This window comes from Dipodomys merriami, unplaced genomic scaffold (assembly GCF_024711535.1).
Source record: "Dipodomys merriami isolate MVZ:Mamm:240054 unplaced genomic scaffold, mDipMer1.0.p SCAF_51, whole genome shotgun sequence".
In the NCBI taxonomy this organism is placed as follows: domain Eukaryota; kingdom Metazoa; phylum Chordata; class Mammalia; order Rodentia; family Heteromyidae; genus Dipodomys; species Dipodomys merriami.
The window spans coordinates 3,856,825-3,882,693 of NW_027206080.1; the positions used below are offsets into that span (position 1 = coordinate 3,856,825).

A 25,869-nucleotide genomic window follows, 5' to 3' on the forward strand; every position below is an offset into this window, starting at 1 on the left:
CTCAGAGTTCAAGCCCCAGTCCCAGCACAAAACAAGAATCTATTTTTAGCTATTTTTTCACACAGTCATGGCATATACAATTTTTATATTTTCAGCTAAAATAGTTTAAGACTCGGCTGGGAAGGTGGCTTAGTGGTAGTGTTTGCCTAGCATGCATGAAGCAGCTCAGGGACAGTGCCCAGACCCAGAGTTCATGCCCCAGGACTGGCAAAAAACAAAAAACTAGTTTACTTATTTCTTTGAGAGTCATGGATACTGTCTCTTAGTGTCTTTAGAGCATTTAACTGCATGATTATCACCTTAATTTAGCATGAGGACAAGTTTTAAAGTTTCCAATATTGGAAAGAATGCTAGATTGAGTATTTTTGATTGTGCAATTTAACAAATGCACAAATAAACATACAGTCTCCTTTCCTAGCCACATCACGCTTCTGAACTAACCATCTTGGACCATGCGATAATCTGATATGGGAGATGTGGTGACCGCAGTGTGTGTCTCTGGTTAATGCGATCAGCAACTTCTACGCCTGAAACCATCTGTATTTCTTATCTGAATAGTCTCCCGGCCACATTCACTCAGGAAGGCAGACAGCACTTTAGGTATTCCACTCAGGAAAGGACTCAACACAGGTGCTTCCAAAACACTGGCAGGGCTGGAGGAAAAGAAAGTCGTACACAGCCATCGAGCACAGGAAGTCAAGGAAACAGTGATGACCTCAGTAGCCTGCAGCCTGAGCAGGTGAGTGCAGGGCACAGAGGTTCCTGCAGAGCCTCACGTAGCCCCTGCATGCACAGCCACACCCCTGCCCTACAGCTGAGGACACACACCCCTCCACCACACTCACAGGACACACACCAACACCCCTGGGTAAGAGGGCTACCGCAGATGTGTGGCCTCCGGGCTCACAGCCACTGGAGTAGAGAAGGGTCCCATGCCCAGGAGTGCACAGTCCAATCCCCCACTTCCTCTCATCCATATGCACCCCTGGGCTAAGGCTAAACTTGAAACCTCATACTTCCACTCGACCAAGGCTTGAGTGCTTCCTCCTGCCTGTCCCCAGCTCCTGCTCTGGCATCATCACCCTTCCAGGACGATCTGACGTGCCTTCGCCACCTTCCGACTGAAGATCACCAGCAGCACACACTACATAAAGTAAAAGACCGCCAGTTAGCACATCAAATAAACACACTAGGAATCGAGAACACGTGGGCTGTTCAGGGAGGATGATTGCCTAGCTTCCATCCCTGGCTTCCATCCTCAGCATCAGAGACCTATGGTTTTGTATTACCTGGATACATTTACTACATGGAGAATGAACTGCTTTATCCTAACTTTTGGGAACGATACGCTGTCGTGTGTCACTTACAATAGGGACAAACAGTGTGAAGGGTGACTGCTGTGCAAACACCTCAGGTAACTGGATGACCGGCACAGGAGGTGGTGTCATCTTATGGGATATGCAGTCTGTCGCTGATGGATACATTACAGCTGTAACCAAGTTAACTGTCTTTTTTTTTTTTTTTTTTTGGTAGTGGGACTTGAACTCTGGGCCTGGGCGCTGTCCCTCAGCTCTTCAGCTCAAGGCGAGCGCTCTACCACTTGAGCTACAGCGCCACTTCCGGTTTTCTGGTGGTTTTTATTGGAGATAGGAGTCTCACGGTCTCTCCTGCCCGGGCTGGCTTTGAACCGCGATCCTCAGATCTCAGCCTCCTGAGTAGCTAGGATTACAGGCGTGAGCCACCAGCGCCCGGCGTTAACTGTCTTTAGCTTACTCCACAAAAGACAAAGGGAAGGGGCGATGCCATCCAAAAGAAATGCACACTACCTGATTTATGTACCTGTAATCACCCTGTACATCACCTTTACGATAACAATAAAAAATTCACCAAAAAGAAAAGATTTCTCCTGAGACACGCAGACTGCATGTCCACAGGGAGCAATCACAACAGTGGCCTCTGAGTCAAAATCAATGGTTCTACAAATGCAATCACGCTACTCAGTATACACTAATGTGGAAAATGAACTATGTAACTTATGAGCAGGGACAGGAGGGAGAAACAGTGGGAAAGCGAAGGAAGGAGACAATGTCCACTGTCCAAAACAGAAGTGCACTCATTCCCTGACTTAGTGAGCTATACAGTACCCATACATACTACTCTGCTTAAGGTAAGTTAAACACTGTTCAACAAGTGAGAAAAAATGGTCAGAAAGACTGAGGGAAGACACAGATGTCCTACTCCATGCTGAGCCCCAGAGCAAGTAGGGGCTGCCACTGAGTGGCGAGGCACTGTGCTTCATTATGGCTTCTAATCTAAACCTATGCCTAGCCCACCGTAGAGAACCTTAGACAAGCTATTTAACTGCTCGAGGTCAGTTACAGCATTAAAAAAAAAAGGGGGGGATAGGGCTGGGGATGTGGCTCAATAGTAGAGCCCTTGGCTAGCATGTGTGAGGCTCTGGGTTCAATCCCTGTCACCACAAAGAGGCAGAGGAGAGAAAACCTGTAGAAGAGCTTATCTTGATGGATGTCTCAACTTATTTTTCTCATTGGATGCTTCTGTCTTTGGTACACTAAGAAACCATTAATCTTGGGTCAAGAAAATGTACATCTGTTTATTCTAAGAGTTTTACAATTTGGCTCTTACATTTAGGATTGGAGTCTAAGTTAAATATGGGATATGATTTGAAATGATTTGTCTTCATTTCTTTGCACATGACCATTGTTCAAAACCCTATTATCTCCCCCACTGAACGGTCTTGATGGCTTCACCAATCAACTGGACATGGATGCCTGGGTCTCCTTAGATTATCAGTCTTACTCCATCACTCGACCAATACTATACTGACTTTGTAGGAAGCAATGAAATCAAGAGTCTCCAACTCTCTTTTCGGTCAAGGATTTTGCTGCCTAGTCCTATGAGTATCTTGTGTTCCAAATGAACTTTATTAGATTGCCCATTTCTGAAAAATCCAGAATTATGATAGGGATTACACTTCCATTATAGACCAATTTGGACAGTAATCATATTAAATCTTACAATTCACCAGGTGTGCTGGTATACCTGTAATTCCAGCACTTGCAAGGATGATCCAGAAGATCACAAGTCTGAAGCCAGCCACACAGCAGTATCCTATCTAAAAGAGATTTTAAAACTTATTCATTGGTTCAAGCCCCATGACCTGAGCAGGGGAATCTAATAATCTAGTAACACCAAGCCTTGTATCTAATAATCTAATAACCCCAACTGAAGCATTGTATTTGTATCGTTCATTTCTTTCAGTTCTTCAGCTTTCCAAGGTGTCATTTTGTACTTCTTGGGATAAATGTATACCATGAGTTCTTTTTTTCTTTTTCCTTTCTTGGACCAGGCGCTGTGCCTGAACTTTTTTGCTCAAGGCTAGCACTCACCACTTGGAGCCACAGCACTACTTCCAGTTTAGGGATGGTTAATTGGAGATGAGTCCCATAGACTTCCCTGCTCTGGCTGGTTTTGAACCATGATCCTAGATCTCAGCCTAAGTAGTTAAGATTACAGGTGTGAGCTACCAGCACCTTTTTAATGCTCTTTAATGTTATTCCAAATAGAATTTCTAACTTCCCTTTCAGGTCATATACAGGTAGCACATAGAAATTCAGGTTATTTATACTGAAGCGTGGCACAATATTGTCTTATTCCTTCCTGATCGTTGAAGGCTTTCCATCTTTCACCAGAGAACATTACTGTGGGTTTTTTCAGATATTCTTTACCTGGCTGAAGAAGTTCCTTCTATTGTTTGTTGCTTAGATCATTCTTTAAACTAAGGGTGTTAAGAGTTTCACAAATGGCCTCCCTGTGTCGTTGAAGACTACTACACTTCTTCCTCTCAACCCATTAAATGGAAGGTTTTATATACACATCACTAGATGTTATACATAGCCCACATTGATATATGCTGACCAGCACTGAATTCCTGAAATATCCCAGGACATGGGGTATACCTAAGTGTTTCTTCACAGTTGCTGGATTTGTTTTGCAGGTATCTGTGGAGCAAGGCTGCTTGTCTGTACTCCAAGGTTTCCCTGGGGCAGCTCTGGCTTTGGCTTGTTGATTCTTCTTTATACAGTTACCCATTTTAATTATCTGCAAAACATCCATTGATCCAGTACTGTGTTCGGCCAGGAAAGGTAACGCATCAAACAAAAACACACTCCTAACTTGTCAGGCATGTCTGTTTTATTTTCCTTTAAATAATATTTTTTGGAAAATTACATTTTCAAAGAATCAGCCCTTACAGAGATAATCTTTCAAAAAAATAAAATCCAGCATCTGGATTCTCAAAACTCATAAAACAGTTGGAAATTTCTGGTGGCCAGCCAGGGAACCATGCTCAAGCCAAGGTCATGTCACAGGTGATAATCTATAGCTAAGGTCAGTAGCAAACACCCCAGTCCTAAAGGCGACCAGAGACTTCCAGTGCTGACAGCTGTCTTATTGCTCAGTTACACATAATACATTTTCTTTGGCAACTTCATCAATTTACACCACAGGACAACTACAAAGGTTTGGGAATAACTTAATACTTAAAATATCACTGTAATTATATAAATGTAACTTCTTACAGATGCTAGAATAAGAAAGCTTCCAAACATGCCTTATAACTTCATCCCCCCGCAAAACAAAAATCAGAAAAACTCTGCTAAATAATCACTACTAAAAGCTTTTTAGCTTTATATACAAGTATACAATACAACTCAACTTTACCAGTGAAAAATATTACATTATCTCCAAATCCTCATGACATCTTCTGCAATAAAGGACAAAAAAAAAAAAAAAAAAGCAATAAATGGGAGTACCTGGGTACCCTGTCAGCTTTTCTAGAAGGCTGTTTCATACAAATTCAAACTGGTCCAAAAGCTGCCAGAACTATATGAATTCTCACTATTAATAGCTCAAAACTTGCACTTAAAAAATACAGATAGTTCCTCGTTTCCTGATCTATGGATTAAGCCTGTCTTGGAAGCTTGGCACAATATTACTAAGAAATCTATAAACAGGAAGCTCAAGCCTAGAAGTTTAATTAAGAAATCTTTTCTCTAAAAACAAGAACCCTAACTTAAATGGCTTCCAGTAAAAACTACCACTCCAAAGTTCACACACTGTGAGTTAAAATAGGTCTGACAGAAAGTGCAATCTGAGACATATTCATGTAACAGGTAAGCAACAAAGGTTAGTCAGCAAAAAGTTCACAAAGACACATGGGTAAACACTTGAATGCAAATTTTCAGGAACACTAAGAAATGACTCATTTGGGTAATTTTATATACAGTTTAAAACAGTACAACTGAGAACATCTGCATGTAAAAGCCATAACAAAGTCAAGTGAAACACTATATAACAGTCTTAGAAGCTGTCATAGAAGGGCTAGCAGGTATTACCCTAAGACACGCCCTCTTCCTGATCTATCATTTCTGTTTTCACTGAAAACACATCTGCCAGCATATGCTTTGGTATCTCTGAGCCTCGGACTTTCAGGGCGTAACAAGCATTCTCCACTTTGGCCAGACTCTGTTTCAAGGTGTACAGCTTCTTAGAAACCTCATAAGGCCCAGTGTTGCCAATGAACGAGAACCCATCATAAACCTGGCGCAAAAACTGGCTCACTTCAAAGGGGGTGTCAATGTCCCCGTTGCCCACACTGTTAATGCACATCCGCATGAGCTCCCCTGTGAGATCGGCCACTCCCAGCAGGTAATCGACAGGCGTGACTCTCAGGCTCCACGTGAGGAGCTGCTTCACCTGTGCCTCAGAGGTGGGCTGGTTTAAAAGAAGACAAAAGCAGGCAGAGAGAATGCTCTGTGAGAAAGCACACAACGCAAGTATCTCAAGTATTACAAAGTACAAAATCAATAGCATGCCAGGGGAAGCTTTGCCAAGTAAAATGATCTGTCTGGCTTAATAAATACCTGGGGCACGGGGAATTAGCTGAACCACTACAATACTTAAAAATCTGACTCCACTACTGAAAAGCCACCTCCAACCTCACTTGACAAAGATTTTCTTTTTTTTTTTGGTCGGTCATATGGCTTGAACTCTGGGCCTGGGCGCTGTCCCTCAGCTCTTCAGCTCAAAGGTGGCACTCTATCACACTACAGCACCACTTCCGGTTTTTCTGGTGGCTTACTGGAGATAAAAGTCTCTTAGACTTTCCTGCCCAGGCTGGCTTTGAACCATGATCCTCAGATCTCAGCCTCCTGAATAGCTAGGATTACAGGTGTGAGCTACCAGTGCCTGGCAACAAAGATTTTCTTAAAGGTAAAAACTTTTTTTTTTTTAATTTTTTTATTGTAAAGATACTATACAGAGGGTTACAGTTACATCAGTGAGGTAATGAGTACACTTCCTCTTGAACATTGTTACCCCCTCCATTGTTTTCCCCCTACCATCCCCTCCCTCCCTCCCTTCCCCAAGGTTCTTTTTTTTTTTTTTGGATTGTGATTGATTACTTAATTGCACAGTATTGTGGAATAATGATGCTCATTTAAAGCCACAAGTTCATTCTAACTTTCCTGGAGCAAATTGTCTATCACAGTCTGTAATATATAACGGTGCTCACATGTTATATACCATATATGTGATCAGCAGCATGGGGATATTTGGTAGTGGTTCAACCAGATGAGTGGGAGTTCTTTGTTTCTTAAGTCCTGTTAGTTTTGTCATATCACCTAACATTTTGGATTTATCATCCACTTATCAGGGAGACTATGTACTGTTTGTCTCTTCGTTCTTGGCTTACCTCGCTCAACATGATTCCTTCTAGCTCCATCCATTTCCCTGCAAATGCCATTATTTTGTCATTTCTAATGGCTGCATAATATTCCATTGTGTATAGATACCACAATTTTTGGATCCATTCATCTGTGGTGGGGCATCTAGGTTGTTTCCATATCCTAGCTATTGCGAACAGTGCTGCAATAAACATGGAGGTGCACGTGTCCTTGTATATTGGTTCCTGTTGTTCAGGGTAGATGCCTAGAAGTGGTATGACTGGGTCGTAAGGGAGGTCAATATTTAGCTTTCTGATGACCCTCCAGACTGCTTTCCAAAGTGGTTGTATAAGTGTACATTCCCACCAGCAGTGTAATAGGGTTCCTCGTTCTCCACATCCCCTCCAGCATTTGTCGTTGGCTGATTTGTGGATGTGGGACATTCTGACTGGGGTAAGGTGGTATCTCAGGGTTGTCTTTATTTGCATTTCCTTCACCACCAGGGATGATGAACATTTCCTCATGTGTTTCTTTGCCATTTTTATTTCTTCATTTGAGAAGTCCCTCTTTAGTTCCCTTGCCCATTTAGTAATTGGTTTGTTAGGTTTGGGAGGGATTAGTTTCTTGAGTTCCCTGTATATACAGGATGTTAACCCCTTGTCTGATATATTGCTGGTAAATATTTTTTCCCAATTAGTTGGTTGTCTTTCTAGCTTGGTTGCGATAGCTTTATCTGTGCAGAAGTCTTAAAGGTAAAAACTTTTTAACAGATGACACTATATGAAAGGAAATGTAGTTATTACCTGACACATGTAAATGTAACTCTATGTGTATCACACGTATCAAACAAAGTAAAAAGGTAAAAACTTTTTTAAAGGCCTAATGCTATCAGGGGATGACAACCATTTCAGTGATGAGGTCCAGTAGTTCAAAGGCAGAACGCTCGCCTTGAGCTGAAGAGCCCAGGCCCAGAGTTCAATCCCCATGACGGACAAAACAAAACAAACCAGCAGAAAGCCTTCAGAGCATAAGAGCATATGAATCCAAGGCCAGATGCTGGTGGCTCAGGTGTAAAACCCTAGCTACCAGAGGCTGAAATCTGAGGATCAAGTTAGTTAACACAGCCTGGGCTTTTGAAAAGCACATGAGACTTCAGTCTCCCACTTAATGAGCATAAAACCAGCCTGTCTCCCATCTAACATTATAAGCCAGTAAATCTCTTACACTCATTATGCTCTTGGGTAAGTTATAGTAAATGTGTAATGTGTAACATTAAATTCTCACAGTTTTGTTTTCTTTTCCACTGTCTTCTGTTGTAAATATCAACTGCTTATTAATTTCTTCCATACTGATTAATGAACGTGTTTTGATGAAGTGTTGAAAAGAGACAGCTTCCACGTATTCTTGCAGCCCTGAAAAAGCAAACAAAATTACTAAGAACAAGCACTACATTTACAGGACGGTCAAAATAAAAAACTTGAAACTCTTATCACCTCACTCAACAAGAACGATGAGTTGACTAAGACTTAAGTGGTGTGCAGTTTCCCAGGCCTTGTCCCAGGACTCAGAGACATCACTGCTGGACATCAGGAACGAGTCGGCTCACTACTTCATACCTTGCACAAAAGCATGATCATAGAACATCCTTTTTTTTTTTAATTATATAGCTGGAAGTGTGGCTCAAATGAGAGCTGACCAACCTAGCAAATGTGAGGCGAAATTCAAACCCCAGTACCACTAAAAACAACTAAAAATAATAAGCAGTAACTAAAAATGATGTTTTAAAGAAACACTGGATGCACAGGAAAATGCCTCATGTGGGAAAATATTAAATACTCTAATAGTCACTCATTTCACTTGGGAAGGTGAAAAGGCGCTAGAGGTGGATGAACATGATAGATACACATTAAACAATTAATGCAAACCTGTATTTACCAGTGATTAAACTGGGAAATTGTATGTACTATGCCACTCTGGCCTTTTTTACAACATTAAGCATCTGCAACTATTAGCACTATTAGCACTGCTGTGACATCTTAAGTTTGTATGCTGTATTTTTACTGCAAATGTAATCTCTTTTCTATGGCAGGGAAGTCCAAAATCATTTGCCTAAAACAACCTACCTTTGATAATCAATTCACTTCAGAGTTTATTAATTTTATGAAGCCAAGTTTATATTGATTTAGCATCCTTAAAATGGATTATTTTATAAAATGGTAATTTCTGTGCCACATTTGTCAGAAAAAAAGGTGGAAAATTCCTTGTTTACTTTATTTGATGAATTTACTATTAATTTCATTTATATTTGATTTTAAGCCCACAAACAAAAGTAAGATACGTTTTTACATCATTCATCTGTGCACAAGAGCATTCTTGGCTGGTTGCATATAACTGAGTTTCCTCAAGATGATTTATACAAAAATAAATTTCAGCAGGAAGAATAGTACATAATATTCCAAATTTGAAAAGCACCACAGAAGGCACAGACTCTACTAATCTGTTTTATGACTGAGATCCAGGTCTTGAAGCTGGTTGAAACAGTTGAAAGCTAACTATTAGTAACCTGACTGTCATTTTTAGAAAACATATTAAAACAATTTCCAAGCTTTGACCTGACTCATGAATATAAAACAAGTTTTTACAACTAATGACTTTGGACAATTTTTCCCACTGACACAGTTTTTTACCATCTGTTTTGCTGTAATTATCTTTTAAAATAAAATCCAATCAGAAATCAGGAGAAGTTTAAAAAATACTAGCTTGAGCTGGGCCCTGGTAGATCACACCTATAATCCTACCTACTCAGGAAGCTGAGATCTAAGGCTCACTATTCAAAGCCAGCTGGGTCAGAAAAGTCTGAAAAGTCCATGAGACCCTTATATCTCCAATTAACCACCAAAAAGCCAGAAGTAGAGCTGTGGCTTAAGTGGTAGACTGTTGGTCTTGAGCACAAAAGCTCAGGAACATCATCCAGGTGATGAGTTCAAGCCCCAAGATGGGCACACAAAGATCTGAAATATTGTTTAATTAAGAAAAAAATAATAGGGCTGGGAAGTTGGCTCAGTGGTAGAGTGCTTGCCTTGCATGCATGAGGCCCTGGGTTTGATTCCTCAGTACCACATAAGCAGAAAAAGCTGGAAAGAAAGAAAGAAAGAAAGAAAGAAAGAAAGAAAGAAAGAAAGAAAGAAAGAAAGAAAGAAAGAAAGAAAGAAAGAAAGAAAGAAAGAAAGAAAGAAAGAAAGAAAGAAAGAAAGAAAGAAAGAAAGAAAGAAAGAAAGAAAGAAAGAAAGAAAGAAAGAAAGAAAGGAAAGAAAGGAAGAAAGGAAGAAAGAAAGAAAGAAAGAAAGAAAGAAAGAAAAAATCAGAGCCCTCAAAATTTATCTGTGGTGTCACTCTCTATTAAATGTAGTCTGTGGTCAGATGTAAATTCCCAAGTATATCTGAAACCATACATAAGACATCCCTGGGATGTGTTTCATGAGAATTACTTCAGAGATGAGGTAGCCAATTCTGCCCCAATGACATTAGAGTTCATGCTTTATCATGAGGAAGTTCAAGGACATGTAGCCCAAAGCACTGAAAAGCACTTTCAGTCATATGTAGGTAAAAGGATGTTTAAACAAGTTATGCTTCAACTTGATGAAAAGGACATCCGTTATTTTCAGTGTATAATCCCCAAGGCGAAAACTTTCAGCCTATTGCCATATTCCATCAAACAATGCCTTCCCCTCTGCTTCTGCTTTGGATGAGATCCAAACAGAAGTATTTACAGAGACAACTTCCAGTAAGAGAGTAGTTCGTAAGTTGCTTTTATATAATTTTTCTCTTCGTTCTCCTATTAAAACATACAGGAAAACCCAATTAGAGGCTTCTGATTATTTTTACTTATTCTTATAATATTTAAGCAATATATACACTCAGTCCAATTATCCATCAAAACCACATATGAAGGTAAACAGGTTAAGAGAGAAGTTTCATTTTAAGTTCAAATCTTGTCTTAACCTTCTTTGCACTTCTGAGGCTCCTTCAGAAAACTGCCATGTGACTCTCTCCTAGCTAAACACATGAAAAGAATGCATGAGTTCACACAAAGCCTTGTAGACAAAGGTCAATAGCATTAGTATTCACAACTGCCAAAGAGTAGAAAAAATCAAAGTCCAAAAACTGATGAATAAAAGGTGGTCTGCGACGCATCCTAATACAGCTACACATAAAAGAAGCGTTGTACACATCACAACTTGGACAAACCACGGAAACATTACGTTAAGTGAAAAAGGCCAGGCACAAAAGACTTCAGTGTAGGATTCCACTTATCTGAGATGTCCAAAAGAAACAATTCTGTACAGACAGAAAGGAAGTTACTAGTTGCTAAGAGTCTGGGCTAGAGGCAAATGCTGACAGCACATTACTGCTTATTCTATTAAGGTGATTAAGTTTGTGAAGGAGAAAGGACCTCTTTGACTTGGGCATTGTGTCCAAAACTGAGTATGAAATCTCATCCTAATCACATGTTGGACCTCAGCTCAAAAGTAACTTTCTAGGGGCTAGAGGCGTGGCTCAAGGGGTAGAGTACCTGCCTAGCTGAAAGCCCTGAATTCAATCCCCAGTATCATCACTGCCAACAATAAAGTTTACAGTATAAAACACACACCTTTCAGTTTAGGATCAAAATAGTCAAGAAAAATTACTGCATCATCTCACACTTTAGTTCACTTTTAAATTTTCTCTATTTTACTTTCCTGTCTAAGCAGATTATCAGTCTTTTAGAAGTAGACATAGGAGGTAAGTGCTTCCAGAGAGTCTTCTGAGCACACATGGAGATACACACAATATGGAACTGTAACCTAGAACTTAGGAGCCAGATGATGGTGAGCTTGAGAAGAGACCAGCTCTGCAGAAAGCAGTTAAAGTGTAAAGTATTAAGTACTGGGTACCAGACAGGAAGCAGTCAAGCAGATTTATTAGCATAGGTACCAAAAACAAAACAACAACAAAAAAAAGCAGACTCTAACCCCAGTACCATCATCACCCTCACTGACAAAATGACAAAATGAAGTAGTAGGACCTGATGTCCTCTCATTACCCTTTTAGTTATAAAATTATTTATAAGTAAAAGTCTCCTTAGAAACAAAATCCACCAGTAAGCATTGACCAGAATTTCCAGTAAACCAAATGGATATAAAATTGCCCCACCAAACATATCTTCTTTTCTGCATACACACAGGCCACACTGCCACTCTCCCTTGAAGTGATATGTGGCACGTGACTAATGAAAGGTGACTTGAGGGAATGCAAGCCTCTTCTGGGTTTTCCCATGCAAACCCTCAGGCACCATCCTCCTCCTCATCTCCACAATTTGCTGGTCTCTGCTGACCCTTGCTCAATTTGGACAGTGCATGAACAACAGTGACCAGAAGAGCACAAAACTGATTTCAGTTAGCTATAGTCAGCTACTCCCTCATCAGCAGACACACTTTAACTTCACCTTAACACATCACCATCTGTATCCAACCTCACTCAATAACAACAAAGTTCACTTTAGCTCTTCTCTGTTCACTGAATTCCCATTACTCCAGATTTAGTTTACTTCTCCAGTGAGCCTTCTCAATTCTACCTAGATCAAAAAAATTTTTTTTGGGGGGGGGGTCCAGTCGTGGGGCCTGAACTCTGGGTCTGGGCACTGTCCCTCAGCTCTTCAGCTTAAGGCTAGCACTCTACCACTTGAGCCACAGTGCCACTTCCGGCTTTTTATTTTTGCTTATGTGGTGCTGAGGAATCGAACCCAGGGCCTCAGGCATGCAAGGCAAGCGCTCTACCACTGAGCCCTAGATCAAATTTATGTACACTAACATAACAAGCTTTACAACAGGAAACCATTGACATTAATTCTGATATATATTGACCCTGTTCCTGCTACCTATGAAAGCAAATCAACAGATAAAGAAATGATGAGGCAGACAGAAAGAAGTATTTATTTATTTTTAGTGCCAGTACTGGGGTTTGAACTCAGGGCTTCATGCTCTGCCTTGACTTAGGTTTTTTACTCAAGGCTGATGCTCAAAGCTGGAGCTGAAAAGCTGAGGGACAGCACCCAGACCCAGAGGTCAAGCCCCATGACCGAAGGAAAAAAAAAAAAAAAGACAAGACAAATGCACAAACAAGACAAAAAGAAAAACTCTTATTTGCATTTCCTGGATTTCATTTTGATATTGTATGACCAGAGGCACAGAGGCATTGTGCCTGTGTGTTCCACTCGTAAGATTTTCCTCCTTTCATCTCATTGTATGTGAATGCTTAGAGTGCTATATAATTTATTGTCCCAGTGTATTTTAGATGCAGCATCTGCATATGAGAAAAAACGTAAGCCTGGCTTACCTCACTTAACATGACTTGTTCTAGGTCCATCCACTTCCCTGGAAATGACATTCTTTCTAATGGTTGTGTAAAAATTCCATTGTGTATAGGTACCACATTTTTTTGATCATCTATTGTAGGGCTGTTTCTATAATTTGTGTGTTGTGAATAGTGCAAACATGAACATAGATGTTTAAGTGTCTTTATGGTATCCTGGCTTGTGATGTTCTAAGAAGATGTCCAGGAGTGGTATGACTGGGTCTTAGGGAAGGTCTATATTTTGTTTTTTGAGGATCCTCCAGACTGCTGTCCAGAACAGTTGCACTAGTTCACATTCCCACCAACAGTGCAATAAGGTTCCTTTATCCCCACATTCACACCAACATTTGTTGTTCGAATTCACACTGCTAGCCAATCTAACTGGGGTGAGAATTTCAAAGTTGTTTTGATTTGCATTTCCTTTATGGCTACATGTTGAGTATTTCCTCAACCGATGCTATTCTTATTCTTCTTCTGAGAAGTTTCTCCTTAGCTCTTTTGGCCATTTAGTGATTGGTTAGCTTTGGACGGGATTAATTTCTTGAGCTCCTTGTATATTTTGGATATTAGGCCTTTGTTGGATGTATTGCTGGTAAAAGATCTTCTCCCAGTCTGTCAAGTCTCTCTCCTATGCCTTTGGTAGTCTTTTCAAAAAGTTTCTGCTTGCAAGTTCTAGTGTTTCTTCTGCTCCCTTTTGCAGCAGTCCTCAACACTGCACCATGAACCATCCAAGCTATCAGTTCAGTCCTCATACATACCCTACATTTAAGAGCACACACAATGCCTCCAACAAGACACTTCAACATTCCTAAAAGCAAGGTCTGGAATTACAAGATCAGACTAACACTGGAGATACTTATGGCACAGATACAAGGTCAACTCATGTCCCAGTCATTCTGCAAATCCTAGGGTTCATCTGAGTTGTTTGAGTACTTCCTGTCAAGTCATGTTAAGGAAAGAACACACAAGGAAGAACTGGTAACTTTTCATACTTACTCACCTGAAAATAGTGATTCCATGAAGTTCCAGCACTTCCTGGTCACTTTTTTTTTTTTTTTGGGGGGGGGGGGTTAATGCCAGTTCTGGGGCTTAAACTTAGGGCCTGGGCACTGTCTCTGAGCTTTTTGTGCTTCAGGCTAGTGCTCTACCACTTAGAGGCACAATGCCACTTTGGGCTTTTTGGTAGTTAATTAGAGTAAGAGTCTCATGGACTTTCCTGCCATGGCTGGCTTTGAACCACAATCCTCATATCTCAGCCTCCTGAGTAGCTGGGATTACAGGTGTGAGCCAACAGTGCCTGGCTCTCTGGACACCCTAGCACTATCATCCTAACATCTCCTGATTCTAATATGCCATGAGATGTCTGGGCTAACCTCATTAAGTCATGTATCTCTTATTGTGAACCTACCAAAGTAGGAGCTTCAGAGCCACCAGTAAGATTCATGGTAGTTAAAAACAACATGAGCTCCACCTAAATGAATACACACTACACACTAAAAAGAAAAGCTCATTAGTGTCTGGTTTCATTCACTTTATTAAATAATCAACCAGTAATCATTATTACACAGTTAGAAAAATAAAGCCAACTGAATGCTTTTGGACTACCTTCTCTTACTCACAAGTCACAGCTTTTTTTTTAAGCTAAAGCTAACAATACTATATTACCAGGTATCAATAACTGGTATTAACTATGCAGCAAATTAACTCTAAGAGGAAATGTAACCACTTTAGTAAACCTAGACTTACTTACCTGTTGTAATGGCTCGATGGAATTGGTGCATGTCTTCTCCTGATAGCTCTTGGGCTACCTGCAGTATTTTTTGTCTGACACCATCCAATTTAATTTCTGATTCAGCCAATATTTCTTCCATATCGGGAGCACTATAATCAAGACATTGGGCACTTGTAGAACATCAGCCTGATGCTTTCATAATAAAACAGTGAAATAATCTCAATATCAGTTAACATAAGACTAAGCATCTGTATGTTTCTAGATACTTCTAACTCAATCTACAACTTTATTAGTAGTAAAACACAGAAAAGCTACAACATACTATCAGTAAAAAAGTATAAAGCAATTTGTATGTATAGGATGAACAACTTCAAAAACTTTATCCATAAAAATGTGACATTTAAAGATGTTTGAAGAACAGAGTAACATGGACTGGATTCATCTTTCTTTAAAAAAGTATAAATAAATAAATAAAGGATAATTTCAGACATAAAATGAAGGCAGCATGGGCAGCAATGAGAAGAAATACACATGACTGTTTCATCGTATGGTGTGCAAGTTGCCACATGACAAGAAATCCAGATAGAGTTCAAAGTCTGCCTGGGTTAAAAAGGAGCTGGGAGCCCACAGAAATGAAGATGGCTAAACTCATGGGGCAGAGTAACCATGAGGAGAAAGCTGCAAAAACAGTGTGCCTCAGAACCCCACAGAGTTTTTAGTGTTTAGCTTAGTACTGCTCACTGCAAGTAAGAAAAACCACCCAAAGCTGCAAAAAAAACCCCACCCCATGTGGACAGGCAGAACAACTCCCACAGGCCCTCACACAGCCAGAAAGAGCATGCTCATCAACAGCAGAACACTACAAAAATAGTAAAGAAACTCTTCATTCAAAATGGGGGCTAGGAATCTGGCTCAGTGGTAGAGTGCTTGCATGAAGCCCTGGGTTCCATTCCTCAGTATGACATAAACAGAAAAGGCCAGAAGTGACACTGTGGCTCAAGTGGTAGTGTTAGCCTTGAGCAAAAGTAGCTCAGGGACAGTGTCCAGGATTTAAGCCCCAGGACTGGCAAAAAAAAAAAAAAAAAAAAAGGAAAGTGGTCCCAGATGGAAATCTAGATCCATATAAAACAACATCAAAAATGGTAATTGGGCCTGCCCTGGTGAGTCATGCCTGTCATCCTAGCTACTCAGGAAGCTGAGATTTGAGGACTGTGGTTTGAAGCCAGACTAGGCTGGAGAGTCTGTGAAACTGGTTATCTCCAATTAACCATCTGAAAACCAGAAGTTGAGCTGTGGCTCAAAGTGGGAGAGCCCTATTTGAGTAAAAGAGCTCAGGGTTAGGGCCCAGACCCTGAGTTCAAGCCCCTTCACCAAAAAATAAAATAAAATAAAAGGGGTGTGGATGGTGGCAACTGTGTAATGTTTCCTGCTTTTTAAGTCAAGAAGACACTTCCTAGTTAAGTGACTTTTCACAGAATATCTCCAACAACAGCAAAATACAGTCTTCAGAAGTACGCACAGAACATTTTCCAGATAGACCATATTCTGGGTCAAAATTAAAGTCTCAGTAAATGTAAAAACAAATTCAATCACAAGAAGTATGCTTTCAAGCAGAGGATAGTTTAGCCACAGAGTGTTTGCTTGGCAGGGGCCTGCAAAGCCCTGAAAAAAATGTTCTATGATCACAATGACATTAAATCAGACATGCATGTTAAAAAGATATCTGAAATTTGGAGAACCACACACTTGCAATTATGTCACCACCAAAAACTCACGCCTATAATCCTAGCTACTCCAGAAGACTGAGATCTGAGGATTGAGATCTGAAGGTAGCCTGGGCAGAAAAATCCATGAGACTTACCTGTAATGACAAAAGAAGCTGGAAGTAGAGCTCTGGCTCAAGTGGTGGAGTACTAGCTTTGAGAAGAAGCTCAGGGACAGCACCCAGGCCCCGAGTTCAAGCCCCAGGACCAACACAAACACACAAACACACACACATACACAAAATTATCTCACAGGTCAAAGATGAAATCAAAGCCAGCCTGGGCAGGAAAGTCTGTGGGACTCTTATCTCCAATAAACCACCAGAAAACCAGAAATGGCACTGTAGCTAAAGTGGTAGAGCGCTCATCTTGAACTGAAGAGCTCTGAACAGCACTCAGGCCCAGAGTTCAAGCCCCACAACCAACCAAAAAAAGAAAAGAAAAAAATGAAATCAAACTACTCTGAATTAACAGCATGAAAAACAACATCTCCAGATTCATAAGACACCTCTAAAGCAGTGCTTAAGGACTTGCAGAAATCTTTACAATATTCAACACTTGTTTTAGGAAAAAAATATATATATAGCTTCCACCTCAAGAAACTAGAGGAAAAATGAATTAACACATTGAAAGCAGAAAAAAGAACGCAATACAAGAGCAGAAATTGATCAACAGAAACCAAAAAACAGAAAGAGTGTCAACAAATCAACAGCCAGGTCTGGGCATCAATTAACTGGTAAACTTCACGGCAAGTACATCAGGAAAAAGAATCGCTGACACCAAGAATAAGAAGAGCGAACAGCTTAATCTAAGCATTAAGGGGCATTATCAACTTTACATCAATAAACTTCAAAACTTAGAGGAACTGGGAATGTTCCTTAAAAGCATAAACTACCATTGTTCAATGAGGAGATATTTGTGCCCATTAAAGAAAATGAAATTTTCTCTTCAATAGTGGTTATCTTTATGTAGTAAGACTGGCTGAATTCAGTGCTTCTACTTTTTGAAAGTTTGTAATTTTTCCCTGAAGTTTTCTGTTGACTTACCAAAACTGTACAATATGATCAAAAATATGACAAAAATAGTACACAAAAAAACAGAATTTACTTGATAAAATGGAAATTTTTTAATATTATGACAGGTTTTAAGTAGCTGTATTTTTGTTAGTAACTGTTTTTTTCTATTTTTGTGTGTCTTTAATTTGTAACAAAGACTTATAGATAGGGACCAATTCTTTTGCAGCCCAGATCATTGTTTTTTTGGGGGGGGGTCCGGTCGTTGGGCCTGACCTCTGGGCTTGTGCGCTGTCCCTCAGCTCTTCAGGTCAAGGCTAGCACTCTACCACTTGAGCCACAGCACCACTTCCGGCTTTTTTCTTTTTGCTTATGTGGTGCTGAGGAATCAAACCCAGGCCTCATGCATGCAAGACAAACACTCTACCACTGAGCCACCTTCCCAGCCCCCAGATCATTGTTGAGTATGAGTTTTGGTAAGGAATATGATTTCTACAACAGTTTGAAGAGATGTGGGCATTTGATACACATGGAAGTCAGCTCTGAGACTAAAGTTGATATGAAAGCTTTAAAGAAAAGAATCCTATTTTCAAGCTGGGCATGGTGTCACATACTTGTCATCCTAGTACTAAAGAGGCTGGGGTATTAGGATCTCAAGTTCTAGGCCAGTACAGGCTACCTAGTGAGTTTGAGGCCAGACTCAGCTACAAAAGGAAACCCATCTCAGAGAGGGGAAACATTTTCATTTAAGTATTTGTCACACATTTGAGGCTAGGTGCTAGAGGTGCACATCTGTAATTCTAGCTACTCAGCTGAGATTTGAAGATACTGGTTCAAAGCCAGCCTGAGCAGGAAAATCTGAGTCTTTAAAAAAATGTGTGTGTGTGTGTGTGTGTGTATACACACACACACACACACAATATATTTTATACTTATTTATGCTATGATTCAGAAAAGCTTCTTTTTATTTTAATGCTAGTTTTGAGGCTTGAAGTCTGTGAGACTCTTAGCTCCAATTAATCACTCCAAAAGATGGAAGCAGGTGTGGCTCAAGTGGTAGATTGCTAGCCTTGAGCAGATAATGCTCAGGGACCTGTGCCCAGGCCCTGAATTCAAGACCTAGGATCAGCAACAAAAAAGCAAAAGCCAAACACATTTTGTAGCCAGGTACTGGTGGCTCAGGAGGCTGAGATCTGAGGACTGAGGTTCAAAGCCAGGCAGGACAGACAAATCTGAGACTCATCTCTAATTAACCAGCAAAAGCCAGAAATAGTGGCAGAGCTCAAGTGGTAGAATTCTAGCCTTGAGTGAAGAAGCTGAGGGACAGTGATCAGGCCCAAATTCAAGCCCCAGTAATGGTACATACACACACCCAAAATTGTGTAAGGATGACTTCACACAAAAAAAATGTAGCTTTGTTTTTTTTTTGGTCAGTCATGGGGCTTGAACTCTGGGCTTGGGAGCTGTCCCTCAGCTCTTCAGCTCAAGGTGAGCGCTCTACCACTTGAGCTACAGCGCAACTTCCGGTTTTCTGGTGGTTTTATTGGAGATAGGAGTCTCCGGTCTTTCCTGCCCGGGCTGGCTTTGAACCGCAATCCTCAGATCTCAGCCTCCTGAGTAGCTAAGATTACAGGCGTGAGCCACCAGCGCCTGGCTAAATGTAGTTTTTTGTTTTTTTTTTTTTGGGGGGGGGTCCGGTCATGGGGCCTGAACTCTGTGCCTAGGTGCACTTGAGCCACAGTGACACTTCCGGCTTTTTTCTTTTTTGCTTATGTGGTGCTGAGGAATCAAACCCAGGGCCACATGCATGCAAGGCAAGTGCTCTACCACTGAGCCACCTTCCCAGCCCCTAAACGTAGCTTTTTGAAATACATTTTCCTATGGCATTCCCATTATGGTTTTTTCCTCCTTTTTTTTCCCATTGTGCTATCTGTTTATGCTGCAGAATATTAACAGAAATTGTTTTAAAATAATAATTGGTACGGAAAAAAAGTGACATGTGTACGCTTATCTCCATAATGCAAGCTCTATCAGCAAACTACCAAAGCACTATTAAGTAAACAAGCAGAAACTAAGATAAGAAACAGTGTATCAGTGTCACGTTTCATTAGTTCTATCTACAGCAATTTTGCTTTCACTTAATGGAATAAAAAAAAATAAAGAATTAGAGAATATCTACCTTAAAAGTTATTTACTAAGTTAGGGTTGAAGTATACCTCAGTGCCTACCTAACATGTGAGGCTCTGAGTTCAATCCCTACTACTACCAAAAAAAAGACTGTATTAGTGAATGGGATAGTTCAATGATATTTATAATAATAAAAAGAACTTATAATATTTGTTGTGGGGCTAGGAAGGTGGCTCAGTGGTAGAGCACTTGCCTTGCATGCATGAGGCCCTGGGTTCGATTCCTCAGCACCACATAAGCAAAAAGAAAAGCCGGAAGTGGCACTGTGGCTCAAGTGGTAGAGCGCTAGCCTTGAGCTGAAGAGCTGAGGGACATGCCCAGGCCGAGAGTTCAGGCCCCATGACTGGACCCAAAAAAATAATAATATTTGTTGTTTCCTAAGTATTTTATAAAACAGTATAAAGCTAGTCAGGATAGGCAACTTTCCTACATAAGAGAAGCAAACACAGAATAGAGAAGTAAAGAAAGTTTGTCAAATGAAACCTGAAGCCAAGAATGAGGCAGTGATGGAAGTTGGAAGAACTCAGGAACATCTGCCAGTAAGATCTGCCTCAATGTCTGAACCTTTATTTTTTTTTGGGGGGGGGGTCCATCGTGAGGCCTGAACTCTGGGTCTGGGCACTATTCCTCAGCCCTTCAGCTCAAGGATAGCACTCTACCACTTGAGCCACAATGCTACATCCAGCTTTTTCTGCTTCGGTGGTGCTGAGAAATCAAACCCTGGGCCTCATGGACACAAGGCAAGCACTCTACCACTGAGCCACCTTTCCAGCCCTTGTCTGAACCTTTAAGTCACTTCCTCTCTATGTTACCCAAGACACCAAACAGAAAAAGAGTGAAGTCTTTGAGAAAGGAAATGAGAGAAAGAAAAGAGAGCAGTATTCAAAGTGCTAATTAGCCATCAGCATCATATGCTGAAAAAAATGTAAGAAATAAGAAACAGAGCTCAGGTCCATAATCATAGCTACTTGGAAGGATGAGATCTAAGGATTACAGTTCAAAGCCAGCCCAGGCAGACAAATCCAAGACTTTTATCTTCAATCAGATAAAGATACAACTACAGTTATGACACAAGTGGTAATTTGTCAGATGTGAACAGAAAAAAGCTGATCAAGAATATTAAGGTCCTGAGTTCAAGAAAAAAATAAAACAGCAGAGTGCAGTAGATTTAACAATACGATAACAAAAAACAATTCAGTCACTGAGGGGCAGCATTAGACTGCAATCAGTTAAAAAATGAGAAATTCACCAGATTTCAATATTTACTGTTAAAATTTTCATATCATCGAAGTAAATAGAGTAATTCAAGGCCTCACACTTGCTAGTTAGGTACTCTATCACTTGAGTCATACCCCAGCCCTTCCTTATTTTCATTACAAATTTATTTTTAAAAAGTACTAAAGTCGGTGCGGGGGGGGGGGGGGGGGGGGGGATTGCAGGGGGAGGGGGGAGGCTGGGAAGGGATGTGAAGGGTAAACAAAGGAGGAGGCTGCAATGCTTGGTAAGAAATGTATGCATTATCCTGCCCATGTAATTGTAACCCCTCTGTACAGTATGTTCACAAATAAAATAAAAAATCAAAAAAAAAAAAAAAAGTACTTACTGGGCTGGGAAGGTGGCTCAGTGGTAGAGCGTGCTTGCCTTGCATGCATGAGGCCCTGGGTTCGATTCCCCAGCACCACATAAGCAAAAAGAAAAAAAGCCGGAAGTGGCGCTGTGGCTCAAGTGGTAGAACGCTAGTCTTGAGCTGAAGAGCTGAAGGACAGCGCCCAAGCCCAGAGTTCAGGCCCCACGACCAGACCCCCCCAAAAATAAAATAAAATAATTAAAAAAAATAAAAAGTACTTACTAATATCCTCTTTTTTTGGGGGGGTTGGGGGAGGGTGGTCGTGGGGCTTGAACTCTGGGCCTGGGCGCTGTCCCTCAACTCTTCAGCTCAAGGCTAGCCCTCTACCACTTGAGCCACAGCGCCAAGTGGTTTATCGGAGGTAAGAGTCTCACGGACTTTTCATGCCTGGGCTGGCTTTGAACCGTGATCCTCAGATCTCAGCCTCCTGAGTAGCTAGGATTACAGGCATGAGTCACCAGAGCCTAGTTACTAATATACTCTTATGTCAATATTTATACAGTCAAAACATATTCTACCAGCCAATTACTATCCCTTAAAGTATTAAAACATAAAAAACTGTAAGAACTATATCAACCTATAAAACATTGTAAAGGTGTTCACTCACCTGGTAATCCTATGGAGGAGAAAAATTGTCCTTTTACTTTCAACAGTTATATCCCGGCTTAGTTTTACAAGTCTCTCATATTTGTCGTGCCTTGCATCCAATTCCAGCTGAAATGCTAAGAATACATTACTGTGACTGGGCGCACGTGTACACCCAAAGCCTATCCAACAGCAGAACAAGAGCACATCACCATGAAGACAGTGGCCATGGCTGTCTGCCTTCCTGTGAGGCAGAATGCAGCAGAAACAAAACTCAATACTACTGCTAGTATGTTTTTGTAAGTGCCAATGAGACAGAAGCACAATTCTTGAATCCTTAGAGGTTTTCAGAAAATCTGTAAGTTTTATATATATAGCACTGTAGTGTATTAAAATGAATATACAACATACTTCTCTAAATCAATGCCTCAGTAAATGAATCATATCCCTTTTGGTTTTTTTGGTCGGTTATGGGGCTTGAACTCTGGGCCTGGGCACTGTCCCTCAGCTCTTCAGCTCAAGGCGAGCGCTCTACCACTTGAGCTACAGCGCCACTTCTGGCTTTTTCTGCTATCTGGTGCTGAGGAATAGAACCCAGGGCCTCATGCTTGCAAGGCAAGCACTCTACCACTGAGCCACCTTCCCAGCCTAAGACTGCATTTTATTTTATTTTATTTTTTTTGGCAGTTGTGGGGCTTGAACTCTAGGCCTGGGCGCTGTCCCTCAGCTCTTCAGCTCAAGGCGAGCGCTCTACTACTTGAGCTACAGCACTACTTCCGGTTTTCTAGTGGTTTATTGGAGATAGGATTCTCACGGTCTCTCCTGCCCGGGTTGGCTTTGAACCACGATCCTCAGATCTCACCCTCCTGAGTAGCTAGGATTACAGGCATAAGCCACCGGCGCCCGGCTTAAGACTGCATTTTAATGGAAAGACTCTGGGCATGGTTGTACATGTCTGTCATTCCAGCTGAAACAAGAAAATAGGCAGATTACAGTCTAGGTATGCACTCAGGAAGGAATACCCTATCTCAAAAATAACCAGCTCAAGCCTGGCTTGGGTGGCTCATACCTATAATCTAGCTACTCAGGGATATCTGAAAAATCAAGGTTCAAGGCCAGCCTGGGCAGAAAAGCCCATCAGGCTTTATCTCCAAAGAAATTAACAAAAGGAGGGCTGAGCACAGCACTAGTGGCTCATGTCTATAAACCCATCTATTCAGGAGGCTGAAATCTGAGGATCCTGGTTTGAAGCCAGCTCTAGCAAGAAAGTTCATGAGACTCTTATCTCCAATTAACCACTTATCCAATTATCTGAAGAAAAAAAAAACTTAAGCAAAAAGCTTAGCACTGGTGGCTCACAGCTGTGATCCTAGCTACTCAGGAGGCTGAGCTCTGAGGATCATGGTTCAAAACCAGCCCAGAAAGTTGGTAAGACTGTTATCTCAAATTAACCACCAAAAAGCTAGAAGTGGAGCTAGAGTGCTAGCCTTGAGCAAAAAGCCTCAGGGGCAATGCCCAATCCCTGTGTTCAAGCCCCAGGACCAGGACAAGACAATAAAAATGAAGTCTTCATCATACCACTGATGTTTCAGGTTCAAAGTTTTCCATATGAGTAATTCATAATAAATATTACAATTATTTCCATCACCTTTTAGAAGACTTCATCTGGGATGTTAGGAGTATACTTTAAAACCAGAGGAAAAAGATGCTTATTAAACAAATCTCACTGAGGGAATGTTGACTCTTCTAGAACTCCATTCCCATTAAATATGAGACCAGGGCTGGACTGTAGCTCAGTGGCAAAGTGCTTGCCTAGCAAGTCCAACATCCTGATTCAATCCCCAGTATCAAACAAGAGAAAACAAAAGTAAATATGAGGCCTTTTTAAACCACCTTGCTTCTAACTAATACAACATGAAAACACACAAGGTCTAAGCCCACCATTATTGGGGACTGTCCTAACTGGCTAAGGGAAGACATGGCATACATGAGGACAGGCAAGCTGCAGTTGTCTCGGATCAGAGCTGGTTGTAGTCAACAGCTGTGGATTTCCAGACCCTGCAGATGATTGCAAGGCAGAACTAACTGATGAGGCACCTTCTAGCCATGACAACTGAAAGGTACAGGGCAAGGGACAAAGAGGGGTCAGAAAAATAATTTTAGTTTATGGTCCGGAAAGGGAAGCAATTTAGTGATTTACGAGGCTGAGAAAAACGGAACTATGAGTGAATGTGTGCGCAGATTCGTGATAGTCACCATCCTGGCAACATCCCCTGAAAGTGTTACATCAAAACAAAGATAGTTTGTTTTCAAAAGAAACAAAACTAGTACACGCTAAATGTTGCTTAAAAAAAAAAAAAAAAAAACAGGGACCGGACAATTAAACATGTGGCACATCTAATACTCGGACTTCCCTGTTACCTGAGTGAGGCCAACGTGAACCTGCCGGCCGACCCGCGTGAAGTCCCTCACGCCTGCCCGCGCGCTCTAGGTTGTCAGGAGCTGTGTTCCTGTGCCCCGTGGGGCTACCTGATTCTTGGCCCAGCCCCTCACTCTCTCCTTCGCAGGGAGGAGAACTTACATTTGAAGGCCAACATCACCGGGGAGGACGAGTTAACGTCTTTCCCTTCTCGCCTCTGGTTGTGTGGGAAGTTGTCATGCTTCCTCTTCCGGAACCCTCCTGAGTGGGGACAAGAGGAAAACGTGGGTAGATTTCTAACATCGCAACACGAGACAGGCAAAGCCCGCGCGTCCTGGGACCCGTCGGGGTGGAGCCTCCTCGGGCGGACCGACGCCGGCCTCCCGCGCCCACGACGGGTCCCTGCCCGCCCTCGGATCCGGGACCCCACGGGCCTGGCCTCCACTGGAGGACCGACCCCCGCGCCCACGACGGGGCCTTGCCCGCCCTAGGACCCGGGACTCCGCGGGCCTGGCCTCCGCTGGAGGACCGACCCCCGCGCCCACGACGGGGCCTTGCCCGCCCTAGGACCCGGGACTCCGTGGGCCTGGCCTCCGCTGGAGGACCGACCCGGCCCCCGCGCCCACGACGGGGCCTTGCCCGCCACAGGCGCAGCAACTGCGAGCGACACGGAGCTCTCAGACTTAAACCTCCCAGGGATGGACGCGGCTGACGTGGCCGGGGACCCGCGCCACCCCCTCGGCGGGAACCGCGGCCGCGCCGCCGGGGATGTTACCTTCCTTGCCGCTCATGTCGGCCGCGCTTTCTCCCAGACACACCGACTGCAGAACGCCGGGCCGACAGCCCACCGAGCGCGGGGCAGGCCGGCCAGAGAGCTGCTCCCGGACGCGGGGAACACTAGCCCGAAGCTGGCCGCGGTGCTCCCCGGGCCTCGCGCACTTCCGGCGTAGGCTGCGGCCCGCCCGGCGGGCGCGCTCCTTCAGAAGCGCTAACTTCCGGCGCCACGGCCGGCGCGCGCGTCCCCTCAGCCGCGCGCACTTCCGGCTTGAGTCCCAGCCTAGCGCGCTCCCTCGGCCGCGCGCACTTCCGGCCACGCCCCCGCGCGGCGGGGCCCCGGGAGCGCGCGCCGGGCCTGTGTGCGGCTCGCGCGTCCGCGGGCGGCCGGCTGCGCGGGGCGCAGACGCGTTCGCGGCCCTCGGAGGCCGCGCGGGCCGGACGAGCTCGGGGGAGCGGGGCCGTGGCGGCCCCGGTTCTTCTCTCGCCTCGGGTCTGCGTTTGCCCCCTCTGACCGGTGCGTGAGGGTCTCGGCCTCGGTTTCCCCAGGTGTAAAATGGGGCGCGCGGCACCTGCCCTGGTGGCTTCTTCGTGAAATGTAGATGTGGAGGCTCGAGCCTGTGCGCCCCC

At 42.6% G+C, this 25,869-nt stretch overlaps 1 protein-coding gene across 1 annotated transcript; it reads right to left on the reverse strand.

Annotated features, from left to right (window-relative positions):
• Positions 1-4,197: 4,197 nt before the first annotated feature.
• On the reverse strand, positions 4,198-25,438 carry Tsnax (translin associated factor X). The gene is made up of 6 exons (XM_069998141.1): positions 25,241-25,438; positions 24,628-24,726; positions 22,069-22,183; positions 14,890-15,020; positions 8,031-8,158; positions 4,198-5,796 (listed from the first exon to the last, which is right to left on the reverse strand). The coding sequence occupies exons 1-6, from the start codon at positions 25,254-25,256 to the stop codon at positions 5,419-5,421; spliced, it is 867 nt and encodes a 288-aa protein (XP_069854242.1). The 5' UTR covers positions 25,257-25,438; the 3' UTR covers positions 4,198-5,418.
• Positions 25,439-25,869: the final 431 nt, after the last annotated feature.

Coding starts and splice junctions, on each gene's coding strand:
- Tsnax (XM_069998141.1), bottom strand. Junction 15,021..22,068: donor CTCCTCCATAGGATTACCAG/GTGAGTGAACAC, acceptor TCTTGATTATAG/TGCTCCCGATATGGAAGAAA. Junction 8,159..14,889: donor CCATCGAGCCATTACAACAG/GTAAGTAAGTCT, acceptor TTGCTTTTTCAG/GGCTGCAAGAATACGTGGAA.